The sequence below is a fragment of the Notechis scutatus genome, chromosome 4 (assembly GCF_049901735.1).
Source record: "Notechis scutatus isolate UNSWTSFEM ecotype Mainland chromosome 4, rNotScu1.2, whole genome shotgun sequence".
Taxonomy (NCBI): domain Eukaryota; kingdom Metazoa; phylum Chordata; class Lepidosauria; order Squamata; family Elapidae; genus Notechis; species Notechis scutatus.
In genome coordinates, this window is record NC_142012.1 from 31,122,218 (window position 1) to 31,140,639 (window position 18,422).

Below are 18,422 nucleotides of genomic sequence, written 5' to 3' on the forward strand. Positions count from 1 at the left end.
AAAATAAGTATCACATTTAAAAATGAGCCCGATCAAGCCTGCAGAGGAAAGCATTCCAGCAAGAAATCCACTCTGCCCCCTGCATTCCTATGAAAGAGGTAGTTGGGCAGCGGTTTCAGATGCTGCAACTTCACCATTCCATGCCTCCCATTCCTTGGTCACCTGATCCCTAACATGATGCATTCAATCTGCCCTGTTCTCTTTAGTGGCCACCTATGCACACAGATACAGCACAATGGATAACACATACTGACATGTATTGCTTTGTTATACAGAAGAAAGTACAGATGCCTCTTAGGTGGGATTGTCGGAAGACGACTTGGAAAGAATTCTAGAAGCCATGCTGTGCATCCTTTCCCTGCCATGTTTCTACAGAGCATATACACTTTTTTTTAAATTTTAATACAGATTTTATCTGTTATGTATTACTCTATTCTAGAATTTTTATTTTATTTTTTATTTTTAATAAACTTTATTAAACTTTGAAAACTGAATACAGAGCATACACTCTATATGTGTTTATATGTAAGGAATAAAGACTCATTTGATTTGCAATCCTGATGACTGCATAGAAATTATCATGTATTTTTCTCAGTAATACAGCATTTCTGATCTAGCCACTGTCTTATTCTGGGATGTTCTTTTCTCTTTCTTAGTCTAGCCTGGACATTTGTCTCCTTACCAAGTAATAATCAGTTTGATCCTTTTTATTGATGAATCAGAGCTAGCGCTACTACCAATGCTGAGTGGGCATATCCAGATTTAATAAACACAGCAGCTACAATGCCAGCAGGTTGGCTGACAGGTTAGTTTCCGTTGAATCAATTGCAAAATGTTACAGGTACATACATGTCCACAAATCATAGGATTTTTTTAAAAATTTAGAATTGATATCCTCTGCAAATTTGCTCGCTAAGATTACTAGTTAAATATATATTTTTCTAAAGAAAGATAGCAAGAGGGGTAACAACTTGATACATTATGGGAACTCCTTTTCGATTCGACTTCCACAGGCTTTCTTTGGAATTACTCCAGAATCCTATCTAGATAACACTTGGCAGCAGTCGACCCAGGCGCCTGCGATCCAATTCCCAAAAGAACGGAAGAGCTGCAAGGGCGTAACTGATCGCTCGCGCAGCAACTTGGACTTCGGAGTCCCGCGGTTACAAAACCCGGGACACGAGCTGTGCGCAATGTGATCCCCTGCAGCACACCTGCGCGACCTGCGAGGCGGAACATCCAATAAGAAGCCCGCCCGAGGGGGGGGGGAATCTCGTCGAGAAAAGGCGCCCTGGCTGCGCCGAGCATCTGGGAGCATCTGGGATCCGCCGGGAAGACGCGCGTTCGCTCGCTCCGCCGCTGCCCAGAGGCAACAAAGAAGGAGCGACGTGCCATTGTTGCGCGTGGCGGCTGCGGAATTCCCAAGGTGACTGGGAGATGAGGCTCCGGCTGAGAGGCGCCCTGAAGTATGCCTGCCTGGGCGCAGCCTTCTCCTTGGTGTGGTACATAAGCTTCCACAGGACTGAAGGTGAGAGCAACGAAAACCGGGGGGGGGGGGGGAACCTGTTGGAAGGTTCCCAACTGCGCTCGCGTGGAGACGGGCTTTGAACCTCATTTTGTTCCCGCTGGAGGGGAGAACTCCAAGAGAAACTCAACTTTCAGCTCTCCAGCAGTAGTTGCTGCTGCACGAACAGAGCGGGTTCTCCAAGTTTGCACTCCCACCGACCATGCCATTCTCTCTCGGCAAGCAGCTCCTGAAGTTGCGCTCCACTGCCGACCGCGCGCTCTCTTGAGGGAGAAGAAGCCGAAGTGCTGCCCGGTTAGCTTTCGGGATCTGGGTTCCTTCGAGGCGGTGGGAGCTCTGCCTTTATTGTTGGCTTTGGTCTCTGTGCGAAGAAACTCTTTGCTTCTTGAAGTTATAGCAAAGCAGTTGTATCCCTGGGACACGCCGCGAACTTGAAGGTACCAATTCGGGTGTTACAAGGAAGGACGGAGCAACACTTTGTTCAGATTCAAATACAGTACTTTTACATCCAATCTACGGTAGCTTTCCCATTAAAATCTAAATGACACCCAAGTACGGTAAAGCCCTTTTCAGAAAATAGTTCTAGAAAATGGCACTGAAAATTGAGTTAGCTGCTTGCTCTGTACAACATATTTCTGAAGTGTATGGAGCTCTTATCATTGCTGATTCGGGTTTCAACTATTTTTTTTAAATTAAACATTGTAGTGTTATGAAAAGTATTATTTAGGATGTTTTTGGTCCTATTTTGTACTGTTTAACTACACATTTTAAATCTTTTAATTGAATGTATTATTCAAAATACAATAAAAATTGGTGCTTACAGTCCGTTTGGGTCTAGATGGGACAAAAGAGGCTAAACTGAACCCAGGCAAGGCAGAATTGTAGAAAGGATCACTGTAAACTGGTGATAGCCTTTGAAGGGACTTTCTTTGAAAGAGCAACTCTGTGATTTGTAGAGATGTAATATTGGTTTTACAGATGCTGCACTGGATACTAAAAGTATCTGGATGCAATGCAAAGTACTGGTTTGAACTGTAAAATCTATATGGCTTGATACTAAAGTACTTACAGAATTCCCTTTTCAGCACAGAGGTGGTGGCCTTCCCAGCTTTCCTAGAGCAAGCCTCTTGCCAATAGCGGTAAGAGAGGCAAAAGGAGTTAGAGTTAGAGGGAGTGTTGTTCTGCTATAGCTCCTGTATTGAGGCACCCTCCTTTTGAAATTAGATTGGCACCATCATTTGTGGCTATGTAGAAACAGAGTTGATCTGGAGCAGGGGTCTCCAACCTTGGCAACTTTAAGCTTGGTGGACTTCAACTCCCAGAATTCCCCGGCAGGCATTTGTGAGAAGAACGGCCAATAATATTTACAGATTTATAATTGTTTGCTTCATTGGCTTTATATTTTTATTCTGTAAACTACTAGGAAACATTTTGGTTGAATCTAGTGGTATGTAAAATAAATAAATGCTTTGTGAAAGGCTTTCGTTAATCAGTTTATTTCTATAATTAATATTTGCTTTGGATTGAATTGATGTGCGAATTGATGTGCGTTTTGGCATATAAAATGAAGTCTTGTTTTTCTTCCTTCTTTGTACTGTATAAGATCCTCAATCAACTAGCATCATTAGTTTCAAATGGATGCATGGTGCTAGCATGGGAAATATGCATAGCACATCTTCAGTTTTACACGTATTATTGCTAAGGGTCAGTTCCACCAAAGAAAGGGTTAAAAAGTACATTATGAGGTCAGTTTTAAAGATGTGCCATTTATGAAACAGGAGTCATGGGTGGATAAGTTTTAAATTTATTAATGTACCGAGAAAAGCTTGCATAAAAATAGCGGCCTTATAATTTGACATCAGTTTGATGTTGTCTATCACATTAGTACTATAAATTTGTAGAATTTAGCCATGCTGCCTATAAATTGTGGGATTTATAGTACTCAAATTTTTGGAAGATAGTAATCTGGAGATAACTCTTAAATTATCATATACACTTTACTGTTTATAGAATGCACCCTTGATATTCTGACACATTATCATACTACAGGGTTTTATCAGCACTTTGAGAATGGCATCTTGATATTGTAGACCATTAATTGTTTGTGTTTGGATTATCAATATCTCCTGTTTCTTTTTTTCTTTTAAAGATTGCATGGGGTGGAAAGTCCTGAACTTTAACAGCAAATTCTCAATACATCCTGCAACTATTTGCTACTATCTGCCTCATCTCCGGAAAAATGAATATGCTATTTACCCGAAAGTCATAACTGGACAGAGCAGAACTGGGGGTGAGAATAAAATTCAATATAGAAGAGAAATTGTGTAATCATGCAAACATCAGGATTTCTGGGCAGTTTTCTTTAAGGAAAGGAGTATTGTTTTTACATTATTCATTTGAGTGTGTATATCTGATTAAAAACAAATCTGTGAACATAAGAGATGATACAATATGTCCACATTTGAAAGTATGTTGCACTTAGTTGCTTATATGAAGAAACCCTATTAGGGAATTGCTTAAAATCCTAAATTAAAGATGAAAACAAAATACAGAAGTTTGGACTGTTACCTTTACCCTTCGTTTAGTGCACTGCTTAGATAACTGATATTATTCTATTGTTTTTTCACTAACTTCAAGTGAAAGTTCAACCTGAAAAGTGGCAAATTGCCCAAATTTCTTGGTAATCTATTTGACTCAGCAGCATACTAGTCCTGCTTCTTCCAGGTCAGGTCACTGCATTTGACCATATTAATTTACTAGTGATTAATTTCCATAAAAGTGTATGTTATCAACAGCTTTGCACAAAGCTGCTGCAGTATTCTGTTGGGATGGTGGAAATATAGTACTATTAAGATGCACATATTTCCTGCTGACATCTATAAGAAATGACAAAACTTCCAGGACTAACAACAGGTAGTTCAAAATACAGATATTCCTCTACTTACAAAGAGGTTAGGCTCTAAGAGGCTATTTATAAGTATATTTTGTTGGTAAATCAAACAAGCATAAAAAACTTGTACACTATATAGCTCTTACCTTAAGTAGCAACAATCAGTATGAGTGCAGATCAGGAAGTGGAAATTGTGAGTGGAAGTTGGAAGAAGGTGGGAAGCTTATGGTGAATCATAGACATATGTGGTGTGCTGTAAACTAACCCTTTCCTTCTTCTAACTTTGGGGACTTCTAAATTGAATTGTGCCCAGGTTTGTTTGTATTGGTGAAAGTTTACTTGAAAGTTTGTAAGTAGAGTAATGTCTGTAAAGCACCTAAATAATACAAGATAGATTTCTTGGGTATATGTAGCTTATAAATTGAAAAAAAAAATCAAGGAACGATCTATAAAAAATGATATTATTTGTGAATTATTGAAATAATAATCAAGATGCTATACACACATTTTACAGTCACTTCTTTTTACAGATAGTCCTCCACTTATGATCACAGCTGAGCTCAAAATTTCTGTTGCTAAGCGAGATAGTTGTTAAATGAGTTTTGCACCATTTTAACGACCTCTCTTGTCACAGTTGAGTGAATCACAGTTGTTATGTAATAACATGGTTGTTCAGTGAATCTGGCTTCCTCATTGACTTTGCTTGTCAGAAGGTCACAAAAGATGAGGTGATCACATGACACCAGGACGCTGTAACCATCATAAATATGAGTTGGTTGACAAGAATCTGAATTTTGATCCTCTGTTCATGGAAATGCATCATCAGTCATAAATGTGAAAAATAGTCATAAGTCTTTTTTTTTCCAGGGCCATGTGTAACTTTGAGCAGTCACTAAATGAATTTTTGTAAGTTGAGGACTACCTGTATGCATTTTTCTAAAAAATATTGTACAGACTTCTATGTAAGTTCCCAAATAATAAGTTTTGTTATTTTTGATGGTTGCTTATTTTAGATATTGTTATTATATAAAATAAAATAATTTCTGTATGTTAGTATTCCTAGTAATTGGTATATCATCAGTGCGAAGAAAAAAAGAAAGTTATTTGATGAGTACATTGAATTCCCTTTTCAATGGAATGTCTAAATATCAGAAGAAAAATTGTGTGATAATTGTCCTTATAGCAGAGGTAAGATAAAATGAAATGATTCATTTTAGCTAACAAAAAAGGAAATATTGTAATTTATATCCATTATTATATTAGTACTCTGCAACTGAATATTAACCAGAATTTATGGAAGGATTTTTAAATTTCATTTTCTCCATCAACATGTTCAAGGTCTTTTTGTAAATGCTATGTTCTCTCCCTTTATGTTTTGTGTGCAGTTGTGTGTGTACCTTTTAGTCACCATTGATTCCTCGTAACTGCCTGGACAGATCCTTGCAGTTTTCTTGGGAAGATTTTACTTGTTTGGCATTGCCTCTTCCCTACTTCTTTCCCTGGAAGAAGTGATTGATCCCTAAGTCACCCAGATGGCTTTGAGCCTAAAGTGGAACTGGATTTCACAGCCTTCCAGTTTCTAGCCAGGTGCCTTAACCACTATACCAAACTGGGTCTTTTTTTATATTTTATTATAGATATTATGATATTCAAAATCATTACAAATAATTCTTGAATTTGAAAAATGCATAGCTAAGTTATCAGTTTTGAATTATTCCTCAGTTGTAGATGCAAGATTTCTATTAAAAGTGTTGAATGGATGGATTATAATGCGATGTTATATATTGGATTTATGTAGCAGATAATGAGTATTTCAGAAGATATGCCATTGCAACTGTGATAGTAACAAGACATTATTCATATACATTATTCATATATTATTTTATATATATCTTTTAATGTTTCAAATGACATGAAAATTTTACTAATACAATTCCATTACAGTCATCTGCCTTTAGTAATTATATCAAAGTAGACATTAAACACATTAAGTAATATTAAATTTACACCAGTTCATTAATAAAATCAAGTTGTTATAAAAGTATCGACAGCAGTAATATTCTTTATGAATTGCAATTAATTTAATAAGAAACCTTCCTTATTTAATAACTTTTCTCTGACTTAAATGTTCAGAGAAACCATAATTTTCATGGGTAGAATTATAGTCCAGAAAAGGGTTTTATATAAATTAAATTCTGTGTCAGACTGATTTTTGAATATCAGGTTATTTTAAACAAAGTGCTATAGGCTAATAACTTAAGTTGCATTCTATTGAAGGAATTGCATATACCATGAGTTTGCCAGTATAGTAATCCTTGCTTAACTTCCCTAATTGGGACTGGGATTTCCATTGCTAAGTGAAGTGATCATTAAGAAAAACATGACATGGGGACTTCCGGTTTGAGTGTCTTCTCTGACAGACCGAAACCGCGATTGTGCTCGCCGCCGGAGCACCCCGAGCCGGCTGGCTTTGGGGCTAAGCCATCCCGTAGAGGTGGTGAAGGGGAGGAGACTGCCAGCAGGGTTGAGGACAGCCGCATCTCTCCTCCTCAGCTGGCCATTACTCCCTTTCCCGAAGGCGGTTGCAGCGGTGGTCAGAAATGGCCACCTCAAAGAAGAACTCGACTGGAAAAGAATGTGCAGGAGGAAAGTCTTGGTTGACTGGGTTAAACTGCAAAAGCAATAATGCAAGGTACCCTGGTATTTAAACTATAAAAAAATAACATTGTTCCCAAAGAAGATTTTGAAGCAGCGAAGGAGAGAGAAAAGGGAAAGAATTTGGTTTGTTTTTTTCTCTTCTCTTCTATATACTGACAGCTAAGAAACTTAAGCAAGAAATTGAAAAAAAAATCCACTTTGACATCAACAGGCATTTAAGCTGAAAATAAAATGTCAAAGGGATAATAAAGATTTCTGGATACTTAAAAGCTTTTAAAAGCAGGAAAGTAGAGAAAAAGAATAAAAGGGCAGGATCTGGAAAAATGGAGGAGACTGCCTGGATCTAAAATCTCAACAAGATTCCTAAAAGATACATTTTAACTGAAACTTGGCAACAAAATAGTAGAACCCTAGGAAGAGAAAGTTGAAAAAAGAAGCAAGAAGAAACAGCTTGGGATTATTTGGATTACTTGGTGATCTCTGGATTTTTGGTTACTGCAATTAAATGACTAAAATCAATTGGGTTGTTGTTTAAAAGTGTTTAAAATAGTACCACTTTTAGAAGAACTGAAAATGGAACTTAAAAAGTACAAAGAAGATGCACAAGAAGGGAGAGGTTCTTTTGGCTTCGTATTTCAACTCTTAGAAATGGAGATCTGGAACTATGAGAAACAACAAGAAACAGTTGCAGAACAAGAAAATTGGGACAAAGAAGAAGCCATCTTTAATGATCAAGTAATTTTATGTGGGGGGGGGAAAGGAAAGGGGGGAAAGAGAATGAAAAGTTTAAGATTTGAAAAAACAACCAAAAAAAAGTTTGAAAAATAAGTATAATATTAGAAAGCAACAGAAGAGAGAATTAGATTACAGAAGAGAGAATTAGAAGTAGAGAGACAAGGGGGTAAAAAGGGGAGGGAGAAGAAGAGAGGGAAGAAGGAAAGGAAAAGAAGTTATAAAGGACAGAAACAAGATATAGAGAAACAGGGCAATGGTATAAGAATTGAAAGTATAAGCCTGTTTAGAGATAATGGGTGAAAACTTAATTATAAAAGGGATTCTGCAAAGGGACATAAGATAGTATTGTTATATTACAAATAGAAATAATCTTTGAAAATATGCTTAAAATGATGGATAAAATATTTATTGTAATTTAGTGGAATGCTTGTTAATAAACAAATGAAATAAAGTGAATGAGAGAATTAAATTAGGAAAGGATGGGAACATTTTAATTATTATTAATGATTTATAAAATATAAGTGAAGAGAAATATGGAAAAAAATTAATTATGGAAAGTCTATAAGTGTTCCCAAGGAAGTATGATATTTAATTGAAAAGAAATGTTAAAGATGTTAAGATTTTAATGAATATTAATGATAGAATTGAATTGGAATGGAATGTTATATATATATAATATATATAATAATCTTTTTTTAAGAATATAGTGTGTATTTTAAGAATGTACCAAGCAGAATTCGATTGGAAGTTATGTATTATATAGAATGTTATAATCTTAAAGCTATACATTGAAGCTTAAATAAGAGTTGAATGGATAAAATTAAAAGATATAAAGGCGTCGTACTCCAATTAGTAACTACAGGAGAAAATTTGTTTAATGAGAAAAAATAATATGAAATTGAAATAAGATAGACAAAAGTATAAATATAATAATTTGAATTGAGATGAGATAATCAAAATAAAGTTGAGAAAATTAAAAAAGGGGGAAAACTATGTAGAAAATGTAAAACAGTAATAAGATATGGAATAGAACACAAGAATGAGCATGAAATTTAATTTGTGTCTGTATGAAGAAGTGTAACCCGGGACCATGCTATTTTTTAAAAAAAGATGTTTTATTTGTGTTATGTTTTTTTGTATGAAAACCCAAATAAAAATTTCAAAAAAAAAAGGAAAACATGACAGTTCTGGCAGTCCCAGTTGCAGTTGTTTGGCAAAGACTGTGCAGTAGTTAGGTGAGGATGCTTCTCCTGCCTTGCTGCCCTTGCCTCCACTTCAGCCCCCCTCCCACTGATCTCCCTCCATCTCTGTCCTTTCTACCACCTTGAACTCTACTACCTCCACCTGCTCCGGTCCCCAGTTGAGTTTTGCCATCTTCTTCTTTCTGCTGCTAACAAAATGTGCTGAGGCAGCTGCTGGCCCTTCACAAGGCCTTAATGGCAGCAAGAGTAGGTGATAGTGCTAGATTGCAGGGCAGCCGAAGGGGCAGAGATTGTGGGTGGGGGGTTGTGTGGACAGGAAAGTAATTTGAAGTATACACACTGATTGCACATGGGGACAGGCTGTAAAGCATGAACAAATTTGATCATGTGGCTACAGGATCACTACAACGGCCACGATGTTGAGCAGGGCTGTCAAATGTGTGGGCTGTGGCCTGGGTGTGTCACACGCTGGTCACACCCATGCTGTTTAACACAGGGGGGTGGAATCATGATACATCACGTGACGCCACCGTGATGATGCAAATTTGACACCCTGACATTGAGGATCCAGTTGTCACTACTATCATTTCAGCACCATTGTAACTTTGCATGGTCACTGAATTAATGGTTGTTAAACAAGTAAGATATATTTCTTCCTACTATGCCTCGATTTAGGCATCAAGCATCTTAAAATGCAGTTTATTGAATTTAGCTTTTTAGCAAGCTTTTAGCAAATTTACCAGTTTGTTTTCTGCACATTTTGCATTCTAACTATACTCTATGATCCTATGCATCTACTTCATTATTTTACTTTGGTTTTGAACCAAATACAATGCATTCAGAAAGTATTCAGACCTCCTTCACTTTTGTCAATTCCGTTATGCTGCAGTCTGATTCTGCAGTTGTTGAAATTCATTTTTTTCTCATTAATTACACTAAGTACCCCATAATGACAAAGTAAACACAGAAGTTTAGAAATGTCTGTAAATTTATTCAAAAGAAAAAAACTGAAATATCACATAGGCATAAGTATTCAGACTCTTTGCAACAACACTTGAAATTTAGCTCTAGTGCCTCTCACTTCTCTTCATCACTGTTGACATGTTTCTATCCCTTGATTGGAATCCACCTGTGGTAAATTAAATTAATTGGCCATGATTTGGAAAGGCACACACTTCTCTATCGAAGGCCTCACAGCTGACAACGTATACTGTAGCAGAGCAAAAGCCACGAGGTCAAAGGGATTGGCTGCAGAGCTCAGACAGGACTATAGCAAGGCGCAGATCTGGGGAAGGCTAGAATAAAATTTCTATTGCACTGAAAGTTCCTAAGAGCACAGTGGCCTCCATAATTCTTAAATAGAAGAAGTTTGGTACATCCAGGACTCTTCCAAGAGCAGGCTACCTGGCCAAACTGAACAATGGGGGAAGAAGGGCCTTAGTAAGAGAGATGACCAAGAACCCAATGGTCATTCTGACTGAATTCCAGATTTCTGTGTAGAGATGGGACAGAATTCCAGAAGGACAACCTTCACTGCAGCCTTCCACTTATCTGGGCTTTATGACAGAGTGACTAGACAGAAGCCTCCTCAGTGCAAAACCCACGAAAACCCACTTGGAGTTTGCAAAAAAGCACCCGGAGGACTTTCAGACTGTGGGGAACAAGAGTCTCTGGTTTGATGAAACCAAGATTGAACTGTTTGGCCTCAATTTTAAACAGTATGTCTAGAGAAAACCAGCACCGCTCATCACCCAACACTGAAGCACAGTGATGGCAGTGTTCTTCAGCATCAGGGACCAGGAGACTGGTCAGAGATGCGGAAAAGCGGAATGGAGCAAAGTAGAGGGATATCCTCAATGAAAACCTGTTCCACTGACTGAGCTTGAGAAGATTTGCAAAGAAAAATGACAGAAAATCTCCCAATCCAGGTTTGCAAAGCTTGTCGCATCATACTCAAAAAGACTCGAGGCTGTAATTGCTGGCAAAGATGCTTCAATAAAGTGCTAAGTGAAGGGTTTGAATGCTTATGCCAATATGTTATTTCATTTTTTTTCTTTTTAATAAATTTACAGACATTTCTAATATTCTGATTTCACTTCGTCATTATGGGATACTGAGTGTAGATTAATGAGAAAAAAATGAATTTCAACAACTGTATATTGTCTCTCTTCGGTATGTGTCAATTTTGGTCAAATATTTCAATCTAAGAAGATAATTTAAAGGTATAATACTATCTACTTTACATTTTACAATAATCTTAATCATAATATAATGGAAAATTAGACACATTGTCTAGAGAGACGTTCCCTGTGGATGAGTCCAAAAGTTTGGAAAACTAAACCTCTAGTCCCAGTGACAGACCCAGATTGGATCTTTTACATATATTCTTAATGAAAAAGAAGGAATTGTGAAGAATAAATAAATCTGGTTTCAGAAAATAACATTTCTGAACTTTTCTTTAATTTTTCTAGGTGAACTCAACATACATTAATAGCATTGCAGAAAGTATTGAAGGAAGGTAAATCTTCAAAAATCTGAAAATATGTAATAGGTATTGCTTAAAAATCAACTAATACTAAATTTGATGTGATATGAAATTAATTGCATGTTACCTTTACTTTTTTAAAAAAATTCTGTAAGTTGTACTGCTACCTTTACTTTAAAAATTACAGATGCTAGACACAGTATATATGTAGTGTGTGTTTTTGTATATAGACATGCTCACACACAAACTCATACTGCAGGATTAACTACATCCCTGATAGATGACTATCTATCCTCTGATTGAAGGGGAATAAACACTCCTTGAGATAACTGATTCCACTATCATAATGTTCTTCCTAATATTTAATATGTATCTATATATTTGAAGTTTCACTCATTCTAAGAAGCAAATTGCTTTTATGTAACATGTCAGAGACTGCATGCCCTTAGTTCCATAATCTAAATTGAATTAAGGCAGCTATTAGGCTTCTGGAGGAGGTGTGGCAAATTGAGAACCACAGCAAAGACAAACGAACCAGTGAGGAGTCTGGTTCCTTGGAAGCTCTCTTGATAAGGAGCGGATGGCAGGTCCCCCACACCAATAGTCTCCAGACAGCTATTCCTCACATTGTGACTGCAGGACTGCATGGCATTTTGCCATTTACTTGAGTGTTGGGAAATGATATTTCATCCAACCATCCATCCATTACATTTATAGTCCACCTATCTTACCTCATGGTGAGACTAGCTATGCTGCTTACAGCAAGGAAAAAGACTTTTAAAGGTTCACAAGTCTCACTTTCTAACCACTTTTCTCATTAATGTCTTAGCTATTGGAGACCTTTGTATGACAAATTTGAAAATGAGTTTGTTCTCAATCCTGAATGAAAATTTTTTTTAATCATAAGGTTAAGGAATTTAAAGAATCTGAAATAAATAGCAAAACGTTAAACAAGATTTTGATCTTATAAAATTATAAATGAACTAAGGGTCCAGACAAAATTGGAATATTGAAACTTTTACAATAAATTTTTGGAATTAATTATAAAGTACAAATAGTTTCTCATGAGAAATATATCCTATTTTGGTTTTTGTAAAACATAACGTAGATGAACAATTTCTTGATTTCAAAAACTGGACACTAGAAGGGACTAAAAATTTTAGGTAGTGGAAATATAATACAGGCTTAAAAGCTGATAAAACATTATGACAATAAAAATACTGAAAAAATACTTTTGAATAATGAAATCAGAAAACAGTACCCACATATCAACAATGTCAGTAATGAGGTCTGTTTCTATGGATACACTATGTGCAAAAGATACCATGGAAGTTATGACAGTTGTTGAAAAAAAATTACCTGACAACATTGAGAAGGTATTGAAAGTGGACTTATAAGTGACAGGCCAAGAGAATGACTTAGTAAAGATGCATTAGGTTTTATTATTATAATAAAAATTCTTAATCAAAATTTTAGTTATTTGTATCCTGCCTTTATTAGTTTTACAAATAACTCAAGGTGGCAAACATATTCAACACACCTTCCTCCTCCTATTTTCCCAACAACAATAACCCTGTGAGGTAGGTTTGGCTGAATGAGAGTAACTGATCCAAAGTCACCCAACTGTCACTCCCTCTCTCCCTCCCCTCTCTTTTTCTGTCATATATACATACACTGTGTATGTCTCTCTGTGTGTGTGTATATGTATATATGTGTATATATGTGTATACACACACACACACAAAGTGAATTAAGGTAGATATGTAGCTTTAAGTCATTTTCTCTGTCATACATTATTTATCCATGCACATTCCTTTCATTTACTTGAGCAGGTGCTCAACGGCATCCATTGACAAAACTGAGAAATGCATATCTCTTAATGACTATCATGTCATATAAGGTTTGATAGTCATTAGGTATAAATATTGTAATATAATATAATATTGGCATTATCTTCTGTTGAAGTCTTGTTAGTTGAAGTGCTTCTAATTATCCTGATTGAACATATTTTGGTATGTTATGATTTTTGCAAATGTGGCAAATCACATCATTCTATCACATCAAATTATCATTCTCTCTCCCTCCCTCCCTCCCTCCCTTCCTTGTGGGACATTGATAGTTTATATAGACTCCCTGGAAGAAAATATTGTTCTTTTCTTTCTTCAGCTTTCCAAATGAAGTTCTTTCTGGTGTTCTGGAAGTTATTTCTCCCCATGGATCCTTTTACCCTGACTTCTCCAATCTTAAGGAAACATTTGGGGATTCAAAAGAAAGAGTGAGGTATGAAAATGGGATGATAAAATGCTTGGATTGCATTTTCCTAGGTATTTTAAAATTAGGATCAATTTATTGATCCACAGTGGCACGGTGCTTAGAGTGCAGGCTACTTCTGCTGACTTTTGGCTGCCTGCAATTTGGCAACTCAAATCTCAGTGGCTCAAGGTTGACTCAGCCTTCCATCTTTCCAAGGTGGGTAAAATGAGGACGCAAATTGTTGGGGGCAATATGCTAACTTTGTAAACCGCTTTAGAGAGGGCTGTAAAGCACTGTAAAGCAGTATATAAGTCTAAGTACTATTGCTATTTCTTAAAATAGCATGTCCATTTTTGCATATACTATACCAGGGGTGGGCAAACTTTTTGGCTCGGGGCCGCATTGACTTTTAAAATTTGACAGACGGGCCGGGTCAGCACAAGATTTTTTGGGAATCGCCCCTCACCCTTTCCCCCGCTTCTCCTCCTTCCCCTCCCCCCTTCTCCTTCCCCTCCCCTCGGAGGCCCCCTGAGTCAGGAGTTGCTACCGCCGGCGTGGCTCCGCGCGGCTCCAGTCCCACGTTGCCTCGGGAAGGGAAAGGCAGAAAGGAAGAGCCGCGGCGGTGCTTTGCAACGGCAGCAGCGGCACCGGAGGCTCAGGCTCAGCGGCTCCTGGTTTTGCCTTTTCCTTCCCAAGGCAACGCGGGACTGGAGCCGCGCGGAGCTGCGCCGGCGGTAGCAACTCCTGACAGCCCCAGCCGGGCACCTGAGCGGAGCCCGGCAGAACTGCCTGTTGCTGCTGCCGGAGCACCGCCGGGTCGCCTCCTCCAAGCAGCCCACTCGCCCGCTGGGCTTCCCCTCCGCCATGCGGCTTGGGGCCAGGCCCGAGCGCCCGCGAGTTAAAAGGAAGCCGAAAGTTGCTGGGAAGTTGCTTGGGTTTCCGGGGCTTCCAGGCTTAAACTTTGCACAGGCAAAGTTTGCAGGCGGGAGCGTCTTCCCGCCGAGGAGCGGGAAGGGTTCTGCCCGGCGGGTGGGCGGGCGGGCTGCTTGGAGGAGGCGACCCGGCGGTGCTCCGGGTTTCCCCTCCGCCGCGCGGCTCGGGGCCAGGCGCAAGCGCCCGCGAGGAAAAAGGAAGCCGCAAGTTGCTGGGAAGTTGCTCGGGTGCTGGGAGCAGGCTTTTAAAGTGCCACCCGAGCAGGACCGCCGAGCCGGGAAACGGGGCACCAAGGCAGGGCAAGGCTCCACCAGCAGCGGCCTAGCTTTAGGTGGCTCCAAGCAGCCCGCTCCAAGCAGCCCGCCCGCCCGCCAGGCAGAACCCTTCCCACTCCTCGGCCGGAAGACGCTCCCGCCTGCAAACTTTGCCTTTGCAAAGTTTAAGCCTGGAAGCCCCGGAAAAAAAAGGGGGATCGGTGGGGACTCACCTTTGGAGAGGTCACACTCGAAGGTGATTTCGAATTCCCAGCCGAGGCCTTTGCAAAGTTCTTCTTTTCTTTCCTACCCCGAGAGCGCTCCGCACTGTTTTGCAGCTTTGGGGGCCACGCGGCGCAGGGCAATACGCCACGCCCAGCGATTTTTTTTCAGGGGCGGGCCGGATTGGACAGACCAACGGGCCAGATGTGGCCCGTGGGCCGTAGTTTGCCCTCCCCTGTACTATACCATAACCTTTTAATAAAACATAACAGTGAAACATGTGTTTATTGTCTCTGATTAACAAATACAGCAGCTACGAATAGAAGGCAGATATAAATAGAAGGAAATTAATGAAAAGAAACTCACTCCAGTCAGCTTTAGAATAACATCAGTTTTGAAAATTTATGTATGTATAATTTTTTAAAAAATAATCCCAGTTCTTGTCCTGCTTTAATTGGTTCACAAGAGCTTTTTGCAGCAGAATGCTCTGGATAGGCACCTCAGGTTTGCATTACTTGAATGGAATCTGTTTCGGATAGCCTCTTAAACCTATATGAAAGTGCAATTGGTACAACCTATAAGCAGCTTTTATGCTAACAGGGGAAGCCACTGGGATAATACTTCATCCAGGAGGTGTTTCAACAGAGTTACACCTGCTTTGCTGGTGTTGCATGACTTCTAGTAAGATTATAAGTGTTGCTAGTGATGCATATGATTCAAGTCCTTGTTATTTTTGGTACATCTCAGTAGATTAGGAAGGCATTCTTTCAACCCCCCTCCTTGGAAAATTAAGGAGATAAAAATATTTTTTCTCTGTGGTTGCCCTAGTCCTTTGTTGTTGTTTTTCTCTCCATCTCAGCTGCTGGTTAGGATGGGGCCCTTTCTGTAACCCTTTTGGAAAAAGTTAAGTCAGTAGTCTTTTGGGTCTTTTGAAGGTAGAATGCTAGTTCCATGATTGCTGTGTTTTTATTTGACTTTCATTTTATATATATATATTATGATTTTAGTTGGCTATTTTATTTTATGATTTATGTTTGTCAGTTTCATGTGTGTGAACTGCCCAGAGTATAATTGGCACAGCATATACATTTGTGGAAATAAATAAAATATAATAGAAATCAGGCATTTTAAAATTAGCCTTGTTACTCAAATATAGCAAGCGCTACTACAGCAGCAGTCCCCAACCTTTGCATCTTGGCAACCCGGCCTGGGGGGGGCGGGTAAGAGAACTGGGTTGGGTGAGAGACAGGCCATACACGTGCAGCTCAATTTGTGTGAGTTGAGCTGCATGCGCTTGTGCACTACTTGCACAAGTTGAGCTGTGTACGCATGCTAGTCTGCTGTTCATGCAGCCCAGTTTCAAATAGGCTGCACCCCAGTAATGGGCCACCCCTGATGTAATACATTCATATATCTGGTGGAATTCAAAATCATGCCCCTTCATATTGATAAGCTAGTGGGTCGCTATTTTCAATGAAGGAATACAGATGTCAAAGCTATAAGAAACATTATTAACCACAACTGACAAATGCAGTCTCGATCACGTTGAGGCAGTTTTTTAAGGGGAAGTTAGCCTTGTCCAGGAAAACTAACACATATACCAGACTGTTGCCTGCATTTCCAAGCAGATACAAGAAGCTATACATATGAAGATCTTTGTAGAACAACATAGTGAAATTCTGTCCATTATATATGTTAGTCCCTAGATTTAAATGTTGAGCATCCTCATACTTTTTTTAATGATAAAGCTGATTATTTCTAGGTTTGAAGATTTTTGCTATAGTTCCTTGTTTTCAATATGAGAAAATTTGTTTGGCACAAAAATCAGAGATTCCCATTTCACCACTTCAGTTCTTCCATCTATTTTCTAGACCATAAATAAGACACAAAGCTGGTTTAATTGTTATCATAAAATTAGGGTCCTCCTAGTATTTTTTATGTGGAGATTCCAACTGTATAAAAACCATTTATCACAGAAGATTAATGGAGAAATTAAATTTTAGAAAAATATGGTAGAAGGATCTTGAAAGATGATATTAGGTGAATAAAGGATCTGTTTTCTGAAATGTCCAAGCCAGGTAGGAACTGACCCAATCTATCAGACTTCTAAAATATCAGATGGAGGAAATATTCTTGATAGTACTCAAAGCTGCTGAAATCCAAAATAATCAACAGGATTATTTTCTACATCACTATCTTCTAATTAGAAATAATCAAAACAATTTCCATTCTGAATTCTACCTAGCAAAATAATTTGAATAGGTTTCAGCAAAAATTTATTTGTCTTTATCTACACAGAAGGAAAATATAAGTATACATTTGTAATTAACATCTTTCATGATTTTTTTTGTTTAGGTGGAGAACAAAACAGAATTTGGATTATAGTTTCTTAATGATGTATGCCCAACAAAAAGGAACATATTATTTACAGGTATGTTTCCATGACTTTATATAAATTGTTTAAATTGTGCAAGATTATGTATGTGTCTGTCTTCTACAATCTTTATGTGTCAGATTTAGTTTTATTATTAAATAACTTGGAAGTACCTATTATGAGGTTAGCAAATCATATTCATGTTCAATATTCACAAGAGTGTTTAATAAAAGAATTGAATATATTGATCTAGTTTACTGAGAATGGTAGACAAGAGATGTACGAATGAACTGTCAGGTTGCAAGTTTTGCCAATATGAACAAACCTGTCCACATCCAAAGCTTGGAAGAGAATGAGAAATATGTATGCAGTGCACTGGAAACTTTCCTATCTTTCTCTGACATCCAGGACCTTTTAGGTTGTAGTTGTGAATTGTCGCAGTATAGTTCTTACCTTACACAAGCAATAGCATTGTGGTAAAACCTGATGATATCCACAATTCCAGCATGGCACACTGGAAACTGATTCTTTCTTGCCTTTCCAATTTCTAGGCTGGAGTTGTGAATGCTATCAGGTTTTACCCTGATGCTATTCCTTATGTAAGGTAAGAACTGTACTGTGCTTGTTGGACTTAAGAATAAAATGGATTTACAAAAGGCCTTTTGAAACATAAGCCATTCATAAGTAGAACATGATCTGCTGCTTGGCTTGATTCTTCCATAGGGGCAACATGCAGGATTTTATTTTTTAAATTGAAATTTCTTTGTTAAAATCACACAAGTGGTACAACCTATGCTGCTGGCTTGTGATTTTTTTCACAACACATTATTTTGGTTTCACTATGGTTGCTGTGGGCACTATTGAATGTATTATGGGAACTCTTCATTTAAC

At 38.3% G+C, this 18,422-nt stretch overlaps 1 protein-coding gene across 1 annotated transcript in view; it reads left to right on the forward strand.

The window, feature by feature from the left end:
• The first annotated feature begins 1,437 nt into the window (after nucleotides 1-1,437).
• Nucleotides 1,438-18,422, forward strand: part of MGAT4D (MGAT4 family member D) — a 36,749-nt gene continuing 19,764 nt past the window's right edge. Inside the window, exons 1-6 of the mRNA XM_087962602.1 lie at nucleotides 1,438-1,528; nucleotides 3,675-3,815; nucleotides 5,470-5,603; nucleotides 11,482-11,528; nucleotides 13,662-13,775; nucleotides 17,513-17,588. Of these exons, the coding sequence (XP_087818728.1) occupies nucleotides 1,438-1,528; nucleotides 3,675-3,815; nucleotides 5,470-5,603; nucleotides 11,482-11,528; nucleotides 13,662-13,775; nucleotides 17,513-17,588 (603 nt within the window). The remainder of the gene's footprint in view (nucleotides 1,529-3,674; nucleotides 3,816-5,469; nucleotides 5,604-11,481; nucleotides 11,529-13,661; nucleotides 13,776-17,512; nucleotides 17,589-18,422) is intronic.